We start from the raw sequence: 14,717 nt of genomic DNA, 5'->3' as shown, positions 1-14,717 counted from the left end.
CCCCCAAATTATGGGCGGCTCAGTGGCTAAGACGCTGAGCTTGTTGATCAGAAAGGTCGGCAGTTCAGCGGTTCGAATCCCTAGCACCGCGTAACGGAGTGAGCTCCCGTGACTTGTCCCAGCTTCTGCCAACCTAGCAGTTCGAAAGCATGTAAAAATGCAAGTAGAAAAATAGGCACCACCTTTGGTGGGAAGGGAACAGCGTTCCGTGCGCCTTTGGCGTTGAGTTATGCTGGCCACATGACCACGGAGACGTCTTCAGACAGCCTCTGGCTCCTCGGCTTTGAAATAGAGATGAGCACTGCCCCCTAGAGTAGGGAATGACTAGCACTTATGTGTAAGGGGAACCTTTGCTTTTATAAACAGAACTGGGATAACTAAAAATACAAGCAACCCATGTGAAAAGGCGATTAGGGGTGCAACTTTTTAGATTTAACACATTTTATTCAAAACAGTCAAAGGAGTCACATTTTGTGAATCCCCTCTCTCTCTCCCCTGCAGTGACTACAGTGAGATGCTGAGGTTCAGTTGATAGCTACTCCAAAGTCGGGTCAATGAAATACCACCACCACCACATCAACAACAGGCCTTGCAACTCGCGCAACACATCACACCCAGTTTGGGTGGGTTGGCACGTAGCATGCGCTCAAGAAAAAGTCATGTCACATACGCTCAAGGAAAATTTGATAGATAATTTTATGGTACTACTACAACAAAAAAAGTGGCATTGTTAGCCATCAAACCTCAAAAATACACTTTCCCCAAAAGGTTTCCACAATTTTGGCCATGACTTATACAGCTCTTTAAAGCAGCTGCATCATTTCTGAAATTGCACAATGACAGAATCTGGGGAAGAGATGCGGTGGGATTAAAAGGTTTTGCCATCCTAAACGCACAATATTTTGAATCGGCACTGCTCCACATTATTAAGCCAATAGCCCCTGTCTTGGGTTCAAATTCCTCCCTGAAGAGGAGATTTTCAAGGGCTCAGTCCGTGACCCCTTAGTAAATTGCACTTGGAATTACAGTATTATTAGAGAATGTAGATTTGTGTTGGTTGAGGGTTTTGAACTGAACGGTAGGTGATAAGATGTTAAGCAAACTTTGTTATGGTTTCTACAGAAGATGCGTGATTTATTTGCAAAGTCCATGATGATTAATGACTAACAGGTAGTCCTCAACTTACAACAATTCATTTAGGGACTATTCAAAATTAAAAAGACACTGAAAAAAAGTGACTACATACAACCGCTTTTCCCACATACACAGACGTTGCGGCGTCCATTTAAAATTCAGACGCTTGGGAACTGACTCGCCCTTATGACGGATGGTCATGCGATTCACTTTTGCGACCTTCTGATAAACAAAGCCCATGGAGGAGACCAGATTCACTTAACAACCGTGTTACTAATTTAACAAGGGCAGCGATTCACTTCATAAACGTGGTAAGGGAAGTCGTAAAACGGGGCACTGAACACCTTTCTCACTTCACGACACAAATTTGGGGGTCGTAAGTTGAGGACTACCTGTAATGCTTCCCTCTGGCCACTAAAGCAGGGCACCGCTGGGTTTTAATCAGACAACTTCATACCTGAATCCAAACAATTTTTCTTTTAACCGGGCTGCCTCGATTGGTATTTTAATGGCCTTGTCCTGGAATGTGATTTTTCAGACTCTTTTGAGGCTGGAATCGAAGGGAATGTTATCCAAGTCCTGCATTTGCTTCAGGCAGCTGTTGGACAAAGTCCTTGAAATATCTCTGGAAAACAGGCACCAAGGGAAGGAATGGGAAAAATCCAGCTCTTATTAAAAATAGAGCATTTTATTTTTTTTGGTTAGCATTTTTCGGGCGCTGTCTGAGAGCTTTAAAACTGGCTCCTAAATTGCTTAACTCGGATTAATTCCTCGTTTTCACCTGCTGTTTTAAGCTTCCACCTGCGCTAGCTTAGAGTACTTGGCACAGTTGTGGAAGGGCTTAAGATTTGTGTGTGTGTGTGTGTGTGTGTGTGCACATTTGCACTTTGAAATGAAGTATTTTCTCACCTATAGGAGCAGTAGATTTGATCGTAGTTAATAGCTCAGTGGCTAAGACGCTGAGCTTGTCGATCAGAAAAGTCGGCAGTTCGAATCCCTAGCGGAGTGAGCTCCCGTTACTTGTCCCAGCTTCTGCCAACCTAGCTGTTCGAAAGCACATAAAAATGCAAATAGAAAAATAGGAACCACCTTTGATGGGAAGGTAACAGCGTTCCGTGCGCCTTCGGCGTAGAGTCATGCCGGCCACGCGACCACGGAGACGTCTTCGGACAGCGCTGGCTCTTTGGCTTTGAAACGGAGATGAGCACCGCCCCCTAGAGTCGGGAATGAGTGGCACATATGTGCCAGGGGAACCTTTACCTTTACCTTAATGGGGAAATACAAGCAGAATTTATAGTGCCTTTGAACCGTAACCTTTTTTCCTCTCCGACTTTAATCATTTAAGATTGCTAGGAATTCTGTTTTTGTTCCAAGCAGGACAATCAAATTGGAGGATTCTCCCTTCCCCTAGCCTGCTGCTTCCTGTTGTTTTTGGGAAAAGAATTTTTGAATAAGAAGTTTGCTTTGAGTTTTCTTGTCTCTCCAAAATGTTGGGGTTGTTTTTTTTTATATATATATATATTTGTATGGGGTTTTTTTCCTATTATGTTTTCACACCTTATAGCTGTGTGATCAGTGCAGGAGATGTGTTCTACGTGTCAAAAACTAAATAAATGCAAAGTTCTTAAAATACTTTCCAGCTTTTTGTACGTTACTGGTTTGGGTAGAAGGCAGGCTGGGGTAGAGCCCACCTTTGTAAAAAAAAACAAAAAAACTCAATTTTGTAGCTGGTAGTTCCAAATTTGTGCGTCTGAATCCTGAGCCACACACGTGGCAAGAATTGTGTCATTTCTGTGCAATCTCTCCCACCGGTGGCCTGTCACGCCCGCCTTGGAGTCTGACTGTGACACGGAAGATGAATAGCTGACAAAGAGGGGGGGGGGAGAGTGGCTCCGTTGGCTGTGGAGGAAACTGGGGAAGGGCAAAGTCAGACTGGGCAGAGCGGGGGAGCGGTAGAACAAGGGAGAGGGGGTTCAGATGAAGACCAAGGCCCACCCCCCTCATCCTAGGGAGCGCAGGGAAGAACAGAGAAGAGAGCAATGTGGGTTGCGTGGCTTACGAAGGAGGAAAGGCCCCGATTCCTTTCATAGGGCACACCTGGGGATGGAGTTTAAAAAAGGCAAATGGGAGGGGCGGTTGTGGGGAGCAAACAGGGAGTTTAACTGCTTATCTGAGCTCCTGGCATCCTCCCAACTGTTTTGATTTACTGCCGAGCCACTTCACTTCTGGAACTCCTTATCTTGCTTGCCCAGCAGGTTGAGAACCACTGATTTAGAGAAATAAATTTCAGCATCCACAGATAAGATAAATTGTGGTGAATGGGACAACCGACCCTTCCCTCTTTCTTATTACAGGTAGTACTCAACTTACAAGAGTTTGTTTAAGTGACCATTCCGAGTTACAAAAGCGCCGAAAATAAGCGACGTAGCCAATTTTCACACGGCCGCTGCAGCAACCCCGTGGGTCATGTGATCAAAATTCAGACGTCTGGCGACTGACTCGTATTTATGACGATTGCAGTGTCCCGGGGTCATCCCCCTTTTGTGAACCTGCTTGGGCGGAGGGTGGGTTGGACTAGGTGACCTACAAGGTCCCTTCCAACTCTGTCCATCTGAATTTCTGACAAGTCGTGTCCACGGAACACCAGATTCACGGCGCAATTTTGGCAAGGAAAGTTCTAGCGTGGGCCCAAACTGACTTAAGAACTGTCTTGTTTATCAACAGAAATGTTGGGCTCCATTGTGGTCATAGGTTGAGGACCACCTGTACTCATACGGTGGCCTTGTTATCTACAGAGCAAGGAAGCTCCTTCCCCATTGGCTAATATTTATTTGGAATAGCTCCGTGATGGCAAATTGGTCTGGGACCCAAGTGCCAGCGTCATATTTAAGGTCTCCCCAATTCACCCAACTTTGGCGGTGCGTGCCAACCTGAGATAACTGACACCCGAAGACAAGGAAAGCAAAAAAAAATCCAACATTGTGCATTTTAATATTTTTCCAAAGATAAATCGTGAACCCCAAAGCCCAACAGTTATCGGAATTCTTTTCTTCCCCCCACCCCCAGTTTTCCAGCCACCACCAGCTCACGTACAAAGGAAACAAAAGCTGAAAACATTTCTTCTTAGAGCAGATAACAAAACTTTTTTGTTAAAGTCCCAACCGCCCATCTTAAAGCATGGGGGGTGAATCCTCTAAATCCCCTGGAAGACACTTGTATGATTGGAATGAAGGAGGAAGGGGGTAAATTTAGCGCGGGGGGGTTGGGGAGGGGGGGGGGAGAAGGAAACTGCTGTTTTTAATTCTTATTTACATTTTGGCTGGCTACGAAGAGCCATGGCAATGAAGAGGTCAACCTCCATGGAGAGAAGACAAACCCAATTTTCTTCTCTCTCCTTTTTTTTTCAATTTTGGAAGAGGAGAAGTCCCCCGGCGACCTCACCAGAAGCTAACCTGGGAGAAACTGACTTGGCTCTGGGCGGTTTTTGCAGTCCCCTTTGTTTTCTCCATTCCCTGAGACGGGAAAAACACACCCGTCGCAGCAAGAGTTACATGCAAACTTTGATGGCTGCAAAGGTCCCACAATTTTTTATAATTTTCCTGCAGCCGGGCATGGAAGCCTCGCGGCATGTCCACTTAAGCCGGGTTTGCAAATACAACAAGCCACGGCTGCCGGAGCCGTCACGTGGCTTTTTAGTGAAACAGGCTGGTGATGAGACACGAAGGTCTACAAAACATGGGAACTTTTAAGACTTGTGGAATTCAAATGTCCAGATATTCCCCAGCATGGGGAAGTCGGCCACCAAGTCTTAAAAGTTTCCAATTTTGGAGAGGCCTGCTTTTACAGGATAATCTCGGAAGCTCTCTCTCTATATATATTTAAAAGGGGAGCAAAAGAAGTCTGCAGATAGAAAATGAACCAATCCTTACCGACCACCTTTTCAACATAAAGGGCATTGAATTCTGGAGGGCCCTGTGGCTTTCTCTTTGGACCACTCCCCCCCTTAGCTCTTCAAGATCCAGCTCTGAAAAGATTGACTGTTTCAGTGCATAAAAATATATGGTCAACGTTCAAATCATTGTGTCCAGCACGTTATTCTGTTAAGTCCCCTTGAATCTGAGAGCAGAGGGAGGAAAAAAAAGCCCATCATTTAAGTGGATTGGAATGAGGCCACGATGACTATAAAGTTTTGTGTGTCCTGCAACTTTAAGATTCATTGGACTTCGACTCCCAGAATCCCCCAGCCAGCTTCGGAGCTCCAAATCAGGGAGTTGAAGTCCACCCATCTTAAAGTGGCCACGGTTGAGAAGCATAGCTATAAAGGGAAGACAAGAAATCCTGGCTACAGAACTAGCAGAGAGATGCCAAAATGTTTTAAACCATGGGAAGACTGCCCAAAAACAGGCTTCGGTGTAGCCTTCCCCCATCGGATGCCTTCGGTAAGTTTTTGAGATTGCGGCTAACAAATCAGGATTCCAGTATGTGGAATTCCAACACATCTGAAAGGTTTAGTTGGAAAAGATCCATTTGGGATACAGCTATGGATGAATTTAATCAACTTTGCAAGTTGTAAGAAGAAGGGGGAAAGACTCGGCGATCTTTATCCAGTCTTCCTAAGGGGTATACGTTGGCCTCTGTCTCGTCTTAAAATATGCCCAACGGTGGAAGCAACATAAGTGTTATGCCAGCACTAAATTATTTCAAAAGCCATTCTATTTATGCAAATTATCCGTTATTCGTAGTTGGTCTTGTGGATGGATCAAAGAGGATAGCTTTTTTTAAAAAAAATTAAGTTAGGAGAGAGGTCGCTGTGACATGATTTTTTTTTTTTAAAAAAGGATATTATGCAGAGACACACTTCCCTGCCTACTCCTCCAAAATTAATGGTGCCTAAAATTAATTAATTTTAGGGAGACAAAAAAAGCCCAATTTAGGAATAACCCTTGGGAGATCAGGATAAAAGCTGGCAATATTAATCACCTACATTCAGCAATTGTACTGAAAAATCTTCGAGTTGGATTATGTCAAATACCCATCGTGAAGACTTCTTTATCATCAGGGGATTTTTTTTTAAAAAAAAAAAGCATTTCTAGTGGAATTGGACCAGGAAGAAGGGGAAAATGCATAGTTGTTTTTGAAGCATAAACTCTCAACTGCTAAGAAAAAGGATTTCCTGGGGAGGGAGGGGGGGGGGACTTTCTCGTGGCGGAAGTGAAATTCGGTTTAAGAGAGCACCGGGTGAAAATCCTAGAATTGAGCATGGGGGGAAAAAGAAACGACAGGATCTAAGGAAGGAGGAAAAAAAAGACTGAAGAAGAAGAAAAGAGGACGAAAAAATTGGAACTTTCCTATAGGAGGAGGCTGGGTCAATTGCAACAGCTGCAGCATTTAAGAAATACACCTGGAGTGTGTCAAGAAAGAACAAGGCAGCCTAAAGTTGGTGTTTCTAAACCTTGGCTATTTTTTAGACGGGTGTGGACTCCCAGCTTCCAGAGTTCCTCAGCCAACATGACTGGCTGGGGAATTCTGGGAGCTGAAGTCCTTACGTCAACAGGCCCAAGGCTGAGAAATACGTCCTTCAGTGGCCAGTGTTGGACAGACTTTGGTCAATCCAGCTATGACCTTTTGACCCAGGAGCCAAGAAGTCTAGGCCCATCAAATTCCAGTGAGATGTTGCGTTGGTCCAAGAAATTGACAAGATGCAACAAGGAACCAAGAATTCTCTTCTTTCTTCTTGGACTCGGCTCTCTACACGTTGCCTTCTCGGTTAAGACCTTGCCTCGTTCCACCATCGACATTCACCGAGAATTGTTCCATTTCTACCATTCAGCCTCGTTCGGCAAGTCCTTAAGATTCCTACAGTAGCTCAAATTCAGGACGGAAAACAGGGGCAGCCGCACCCTACTGGCCTTCAAAACAAAGCCACTTCCCCCCCCTCCCCCCAAAAAGGCAAGGAGAATGCAGGGTGGCAGGAATACGACAAAATAATAACTGTAAGGAAAGAAAAAACCAGCACGCTAGCATATCGGAGTACCTGACGTAAAAAAGTTGCCAATTCCCCCCCCCCCTTTTTTTTTGAGGGAACCACCAGGCAAAAGAACCTGTAAAGTTGGCATTTCTGGGTTTAATTTTCCCGTCCTCTACAACCACGGAGGTTAAACGCCCCGGGAGGAATCCTGCTCAGTTTTTGAATCGTGTTTGTTCGCAGATGTGATTGAACTTCCTGAAATTAAAAAAAAAAATCCCAAGAAGAGAAAAGTTAGTTTTTGGGGTTTGTTTTGTTTTTTTTGAACATCACATGAAAGAGATTTTCAACAAAGGAGAGAGCAGCTTGGCTTCCTAATTAATACCCTTCGGGCCCTCCAAATACTTGGCACCTCTTAATTCATTTCTCCAATTTTAGACCCAAATTCTCAGCTCGGAATATTTCGGCTAAGACTGGAACAGCTGAAAATACTCCGCGTAGCATTGCGAGCGATTCTGAGCTTTAATATCTAAAGCCTGCAAAATGAAACAGCAGGACAGTCTGCCAAGAACTGCCAATAAATTTGATGGATAGATGATAGAGAGGGGGAGGGGATAGATAGATAGATAGATAGATAGATAGATAGATAGATAGATAGATAGATAGAATAGAAAAGGAGAGATAGATAGATGATATATAGATAAAATAGAGAGAGATAGAATAGAGAGATAGAGAGACAGAGATAGATGATAGATGACAGGTAGATATAGATAGATAGAATATATAGAGAGTTATAGATGATATATAGACAGAATAGATAGATAGAATAGAGAGATAGATAGATAGAATAGATAGATAGATGATTGGGGTAGATAGAGATAGATAGATATAATGTTGATATAAAAATGATGTATAGATGATAGATGATAGAATGAGAGAGATGACAGAGAGATGATATAGATCTAAGACAGACAGATGATAGATAGATGATAGAGATGAGATAAATGACAGCTAGCTAGCTAGCTGATATAGAATATAGAGAGACAGAGAGGATAGATAGATATAGATAATTTGAATTTAGATAGACAGACAGACAGCAGACAGATGAGCTTCACTCCATGCTCATCAATTTAATACATTTGATAAATAAAACCTATTGATTTGAGCTGGATAAACAGATTAGCCACAGAATTCTATTCGCCCCAGAAGAGAACATCTCTCTCTCTCCTTTTGCGCCCGCTGTCTACCATCTCTGGCCTGCCAACCCCTTCGCTTGCACAGAGGGCTCACTTACATGGCATGGTGGGCTTTCACCTGAGTGCGACAGTTGCGACCCCAGTAACAGTCGGGACGAGATGTGACGGCGGCTGCAAGACAAAACCGAAACAGAGTTCATAGGCATGGCCGAGACTGACCAAAAAGCCCAGAGGCCTTTGACCTCTGATAAAGCCAAACAATATCATGGGCCAGATTTTAATGCAGAAGATTTGTGAGGATATCAAAACTGAAAACAGAGCCTTAGGTTTTGTTGTTTTTGGAAACGGCTACTTTAAACAACTACACTATATTGCCAAAAGGTATTCGCTCACCTGCCTTTCCTCGCAGGTGAACTGACTGTAGGTGACATCCCATTCCTAATCTACAGGGTTCAATATGACGTCGGTCCACCCTTGGCAGCTATAACAGCTTCAACTCTTCTGGGAAAGCTCTCCACGAGGTTGAGGAACGTGTGTTGATGGGAATTTTGGACCATTCTTCCAGAAGCGCATGTGTGAGGTCACACACTGATGTTGGATGAGTTTACGCTCCTTCCGTCAGAAACTTAAAACCCACCTGTTCCAGCTAGCCGGCCTGGCCTAATTCCAGCCTTCCCACCTCAGTTTTGGTTTTTAAATTTTATGATTGGTTTTATGGGCTAGTTTTAATTTTTATAAATTGTACGGGGCTTATTTAATCTAATTTTAACGATGTATATTATTGTTCAGATGGGTTTTTTAAATTTATACCTGTACACCGCCCCGAGTCCCTCCGGGGAGAGGGGGCGGTCTAGAAATATCATTAAATAAATAAATACGTGGCCTACCGCTTCGTGGCTGACTTGCTGTCGTTCCCAAACGCTTCCACCTTCTTATAATACAGCTGACAGTTGACTGTGGAATATTTAGGAGCGAGGAAATGTCACGACTGGATTTGTTGCACGGGTGGCATCCTATCACAGTTCCACACTGGAATTCACTGAGCTCCTGAGAGCGACCCATTCTTTCACAAATGTTTGTACAAACAGTCTGAATGCCTAGGGACTTGGTTTTATACCCCTGTGGCCATGGAAGGGATTGGAACACCTGATTCTGATTATTTGGATGGGGGAGCGAAGACTTTTGGCAATGTAGTGTATGTTGAGGTTTGATGTTCATGCCTTATTTTACTGCACCAAAGGAAAGTCAGTGTCTTTTCTTTTCTTTTCTTTCTTTTTTTCAGGAGGCAACTGGACTTTCTGGCTTTTTTTTCCCTTTTGAAGACGTTTCGCTTCTCATCCAAGAAGCTTCTTCAACTCCGACAGGATAGAAACTCCAGTTGCCTCCTGGGGGAAAAAAAAGGCACCTTTGGGGCAACTGAGACCTGGAGGACTGAGAATTTCTACAGGCTTTTTAGCCATACAATTTGGGATGAACACCTTTGGAATGGTGTGGGAGCAGGAATGGATTTCCAGAGGGGAAAAACTGCAGACTGCAGGAATCATTTGCACTACTCGGCTGACCCCAAACACAAGATAAACCTCCAAGTGTCCTCAACGACTCTCTGAAAGGAGGCAAATGGACCAGCTGTCTGCAAGGAGTATAAATCCTTCCATTCCCCACCCTCCAGTAAGAGCAGAAGAAGCTTCTTGGATCAGAAGTGAAACATCTTCAAAAGAAAAAAAAAACAAGAAATTTGCCTCATGAAAAAAAAGACCTTTGGGACAACTGTGACCTGGGAGGACTGAAAATCTCCACAGACTTTTTCTTTCTATCTTCCCCTTCTTTCCCCTTTCTTGTTTTTCCTACTATTCGCTTTTGTATATATTTTTTGGTGTGTGTGCGTGTGTGTTATGTTATATCCTAAACCAGGGGTGTCCAAACTTGGGAACTTTAAGACTTGTGGACTTCAACTCCCAGAATTCTGGGAATTGAAGTCCACAAGTCTTAAAGTTCCCAAGTTTGGACACCCCTGTCCTAAACCAATAAAAATGGTTAAAAAGAAAAGATGCCACTGCTCTCTCTCTCTCTCTCTGTCTCGTTCTCCTCGTACCTGGCAATTCCGCAGCAGGAATAATCTGCCTGTACTGGTAAGCGAGTTCTCGGAAAGTCCGTAGGCCGCAAAAATAACAGAGCACCGTTTCTCCCGTGATTCGGTAATCTGAAAGAGGAAATTGAGGCCCCGGGTTATGAAGAGAATATTCTTTGGAAGAATAAATCCCTCAAGGAGGAATTCTGTAGGTAGCCAATCACCCTCTGGTGAACTGGGCTTAGGAAGTGTCCTTGTGAGCTTGCAAATATTTGAATACAGAACAACAGAGTTGGAAGGGACCTTGGAGGTCTTCTAGTCCAACCCCGTGCTCAACCAGAAGACCTTATACCAACTCAGATAATGGTTGTCCAATCTCTTCTTAAAAACGTCCAGGGATGGAGCACCCACAATTTCTGAAGGCAAACAATTCCACTGGTTGATTGTCCTTACTGTCAGGAAATAGTTCTAGGTTGCTTCTCTCCTTTTTTAGTTTCCACCCATTGCTTCTTGTCCTGCCCTCGGGTGCTTTGGAGAATAGCTTGACTCCTTCTTCTTTAGGGCAGCCCCTCTAATATCACAACGCTGCCATCCTGTCCCTCCCTAGTCCTTCCTTTCACTAGAGATACCCAACTCCTGCAACCGTTCTTCACGTTTTAGCTCCAGCCCCGTAATTATCTTTATTTTATTTATAACTGAATTTATGTTGTCGCCTATTCGCGACAGCCATTTGTCTGAAACGGTATAGAGTTTCCTGCCTAGGCAGGGGGTTGGACTAGAAGACCTCCAAGGTCCCTTCCAACTCTGCTATTGTATTGTATTGTATTGTATTTACCTGGTAAAATAAAAGTTCCTTTTTGAAGAGCTAAGAGGCTTTCGTTCAGCATGTCTTTCCATGTCAACCCCCTGGACTGCAAGTAATCCTAGAATGGAAGACAGGTGAAATGAAAAAAACTTCAGAACTTCAAGCGGAGATTTGAAACTCCTTGGGAAAGCCCGAGAATGAAAGTGACAGCCCCTAAAAACACCTGAGTGGAGATCAAACGCTCTTAGGTAAAAGTGAAGGTTTCCCTCGTACATTATGTGATAGTCGTTCCCGACTCTAGGGGGCGGTGCTCATCTCTGTTTCAAAGCCGAAGAGCCAGCGCTATCTGAAGACGTCTCCGTGGTCGTGCGGCCGGCATGACTCAACGCCGAAGGTGCACGGAACGCTGTTCCCTTCCCACCAAAGGTGGCTCCTCTTTTTCTACATGCATTTTCTACGTGCTTTCGAACTGCTAGGTTGGCAGAAGCTGGGACAAGTCACGGGAGCTCACTCCGTTATTCGGCGCTAGGGATTCGAACCGCCGACCTTTTCTGATCTACAAGCTCAGCGCCTTAGCCACTGAGCCACCGTGCAGCCCAGACTTTCTTGCAAAATGCTTCTCTCAAAAAACACCCGCCCCACCAAAAAAACAAACGGACCCTCAACCTTTTGCAAACTGTCCGTACCTTTAGAATATCTGATTCGTAATTATTGCCATTAAGAACGCCGTCTAAACATTTGTCACCAAGATTGAGTTCTGTTTAAAAAAAAGAAAAGAAAGAACATTATTAGTGCCCTGGGGAGGCTGCAAGATATTTACTGGATTAGGCAGGATCTCTTAGAATTGAGCTGCAGTTTCCCAAAGCAGATGCCAGCGGAATATTAGACTAGACTAGCTGATAAGTTGGCGCTGCTCAGATATTTATTTATAGGGGGAATATATCCGGACCAAACGTAATTTCTAATGTTGGATGTTCCCCCTTATCAGAGGGAGCCCCCTTGTGGAGTACTGTGAAGCCATGGCAACTCCATTGTGCTGTAGAATTCATTTTACAGCAGTACGGTAGAAGCCATTTTAAGGCACAACAGGCTGTATCTTAACAGAACACACACACCAAGGGGTGTTAGGGGTGTCTTACCCCCCACAGTATTTGCTTCCAGATATTAAGCCACATGTATGTATGTATGTATGTATGTATGTATGTATGTATGTATGTATGTATATATACACACAATATATACACCAAGATTTCTATAAATCTTGGTGGGGATGTGTGGAGTGCTGGCTTTGTTTCAGCAAGTGGATTGATTGGATGTGTGGTTGTATCATGATTGGTCGATTGGTGCTGATTGGTGCTGGCTGTGGGTCCGTTGTTGTTTTGTGTTGTAACGGCCTGGTTGGTGGGCTCGTTTGTTTTCCAGGGCTGGTTTCCAGATGTCTGGTAGGCGGGAGGACAATGGTAGGTGGGAGGACAACGGACACACAGCCAGCGCCAATCAGCACCAATCTACCAATCATGATACAGCCACACAGCCAATCAATCCACTTACTGAAACAAATCCAGCACTCCACACCCCACCCCCATACCAAGATTTATAGAAAGACGGCAGCTCTGGCCACGCTTTAAGCCAAAAACACCAGCCTGAGGATGGCGAGTGGTACATCGCCGAAACGTTGCCAAGACAATCTCAAGCTTACACGGGAAAAGACCCAAATACAACAAGACCAGCATACCTACACCCGTGAAAATTTACGAGAACAAATACACACACACACAAACACACACATATACAGATAGATACATAGATAGATAGATAAATAAATAGATAGATAGATAGATAGATAGAGAGAGAGAGAGAGCGATAGAGAGATATAGATAGATAAATAGAGAGAAAAAGACAAAGACAGAGAGATAGATTAAGGAACAGGGGTTCTGTTTATTTCATTTAGCTAGCTTTATTTACGGAAAAGACTTACTCGTGAAAGCCAACTGCCTCCTACAGAAGGCAGGCTGGAGGCCCGAGGAGCGGAAGAATATCAGAAGTGCCAATCAATTACAACAGAGTTTGGTTTTTTGCAAGAGGAAACGATTCATACAAATCGTTATACAAAACAAAATCATACCGCAGAATGGGGCTAAACAGCCCAAGCAGGACACACGGACACATCCCCAGTACAGATGACAGAAGGACTGCTGACAAATGGTACCTGTGAAAGACGGAAAGGGAAAATATATAGATATGCCACTAGCTCATGGTTTTTTCGCCACAGGAATAACAGGAGACTGAAAAAAACCCTTCAGTCATCCAAATTTTTAGGTAGAACTCCCAGTCTCCTGGTGATTGGCCCAGAGTCACCCAGCTGGCTTTTTATTATGGCTAAGGCGGAACTAGAACTCACTGTCAGGGTTCCCACCGGATGCCCTAATTACATCATGAGCCTTGAGCCATTTATTAGGAGCTTCATGTCGGCAGGTACCCAAGTGAAGCCAACTCTGACCCCACATGATTTACGGCCCAACTATGACCCTGTTTCTCCCCCCTGCCTCCCCCGGTTCCCCCCAGGGTGTGTCATAAATCACATTTGCCAATGGAGCAATTTCACGGGTTGTAGAGATCACTCCCCTCCACCTCCCCCCCCCCCGGTTCTCCCCAGGGTGTGTCATAAATCACATTTGCCAATGGAGCAATTTCACGGGTTGTAGAGATCACTCCCCTCCGCCTGCTTTGGGTAACCCTGGGAGACAGCCTTGAGAAAGGCATGCATGGAATGTGCTTCTGTTTGTGGCTGCCCTACTGCTTCGTCAGTTTCCCATTCCCCTTGCCTATGGCAACTCGAGAGCAGGCCAGGGATGCTTTGCGAGTTGACACTCACCATCCCTGGCTTTCTAGCTTGGTGCCTTAACCACTAGACCTGGCTCTAGCTAAAGATCTGACCACAGATGGAGTAAGCAGCAGAATATAAAGGATAAAGAGGAATCGGAGTACTTCAAGACGTGGAGAAGATTTTATGATTGGCTCCAGAAAGCAAGCTAGAAAAGAAAGTAGGGAGAAGATAAAATACCCAGACAACGCACTATTAAATGGAAAGGAGGGGGGGGGAGAAGGGAAAACAGAAAAGAAAATATTAAATATATAAGTATATATTTAAGAACGAGATATAAAGGGGGGGAATCATGACTAGGGTAGACTAGCGAAGGTAAGAGAATAAGAAATGATACTAAATTATATTTGGGTTGGTAGAAATACCATCCAAAGGAAATATACACCAACAATAATATAAAAAAAGAAAGGGAGAGAGGAGGAGAGAAAGGAAGGAAGATGGGGAGGGGGGAGAAGAAAGATGCAAGGAGAGGAGGATGTAAGGGAGAGAAAGAGGAGGAGAGAGGGTAGGAAGGGGAAGAGGAAGAGTAAGAGTAGGAGAAAGGTAAGAGGAGAAGGAAGGGGAAGGAGAGGAGGAAGGAAGGGAGAGAAAGAGGAGGAGAGAGGGTAGGAAGGGGAAGAGGAAGAGCAGGAGTAGGAGAAAGGTAAGGGAAGAAGGAAGGAGAA

General features: G+C 44.4%; 1 protein-coding gene across 4 annotated transcripts in view; it reads right to left on the bottom strand.

The window, feature by feature from the left end:
* CHFR (checkpoint with forkhead and ring finger domains) overlaps positions 1-14,717 on the bottom strand; it is a 179,424-nt gene that overhangs the window by 144,965 nt on the left and 19,742 nt on the right. For 3 of the 4 annotated variants that reach the window (XM_081966894.1, XM_081966896.1, XM_081966895.1), the window contains exons 13-18: positions 13,294-13,377; positions 11,855-11,925; positions 11,199-11,286; positions 10,388-10,495; positions 8,394-8,466; positions 4,109-7,357 (exon numbers count right to left, since the gene is read on the bottom strand). In XM_081966894.1, the coding sequence (XP_081823020.1) occupies positions 7,315-7,357; positions 8,394-8,466; positions 10,388-10,495; positions 11,199-11,286; positions 11,855-11,925; positions 13,294-13,377 (467 nt within the window). In that variant the 3' untranslated portion in view covers positions 4,109-7,314. Of the gene's footprint in view, positions 1-4,108; positions 7,358-8,393; positions 8,467-10,387; positions 10,496-11,198; positions 11,287-11,854; positions 11,926-13,293; positions 13,378-14,717 lie in introns of those variants that run through there. The other variant, XR_014176484.1, reaches the window with a different exon arrangement.

This window comes from Natrix helvetica (genome assembly GCF_964273705.1).
Source record: "Natrix helvetica genome assembly, chromosome: 14".
In the NCBI taxonomy this organism is placed as follows: Eukaryota; Metazoa; Chordata; class Lepidosauria; order Squamata; family Natricidae; genus Natrix; species Natrix helvetica.
Note: the sequence above shows the minus strand (reverse complement) of the source record. Positions and strands in the feature narration are given on the sequence as shown.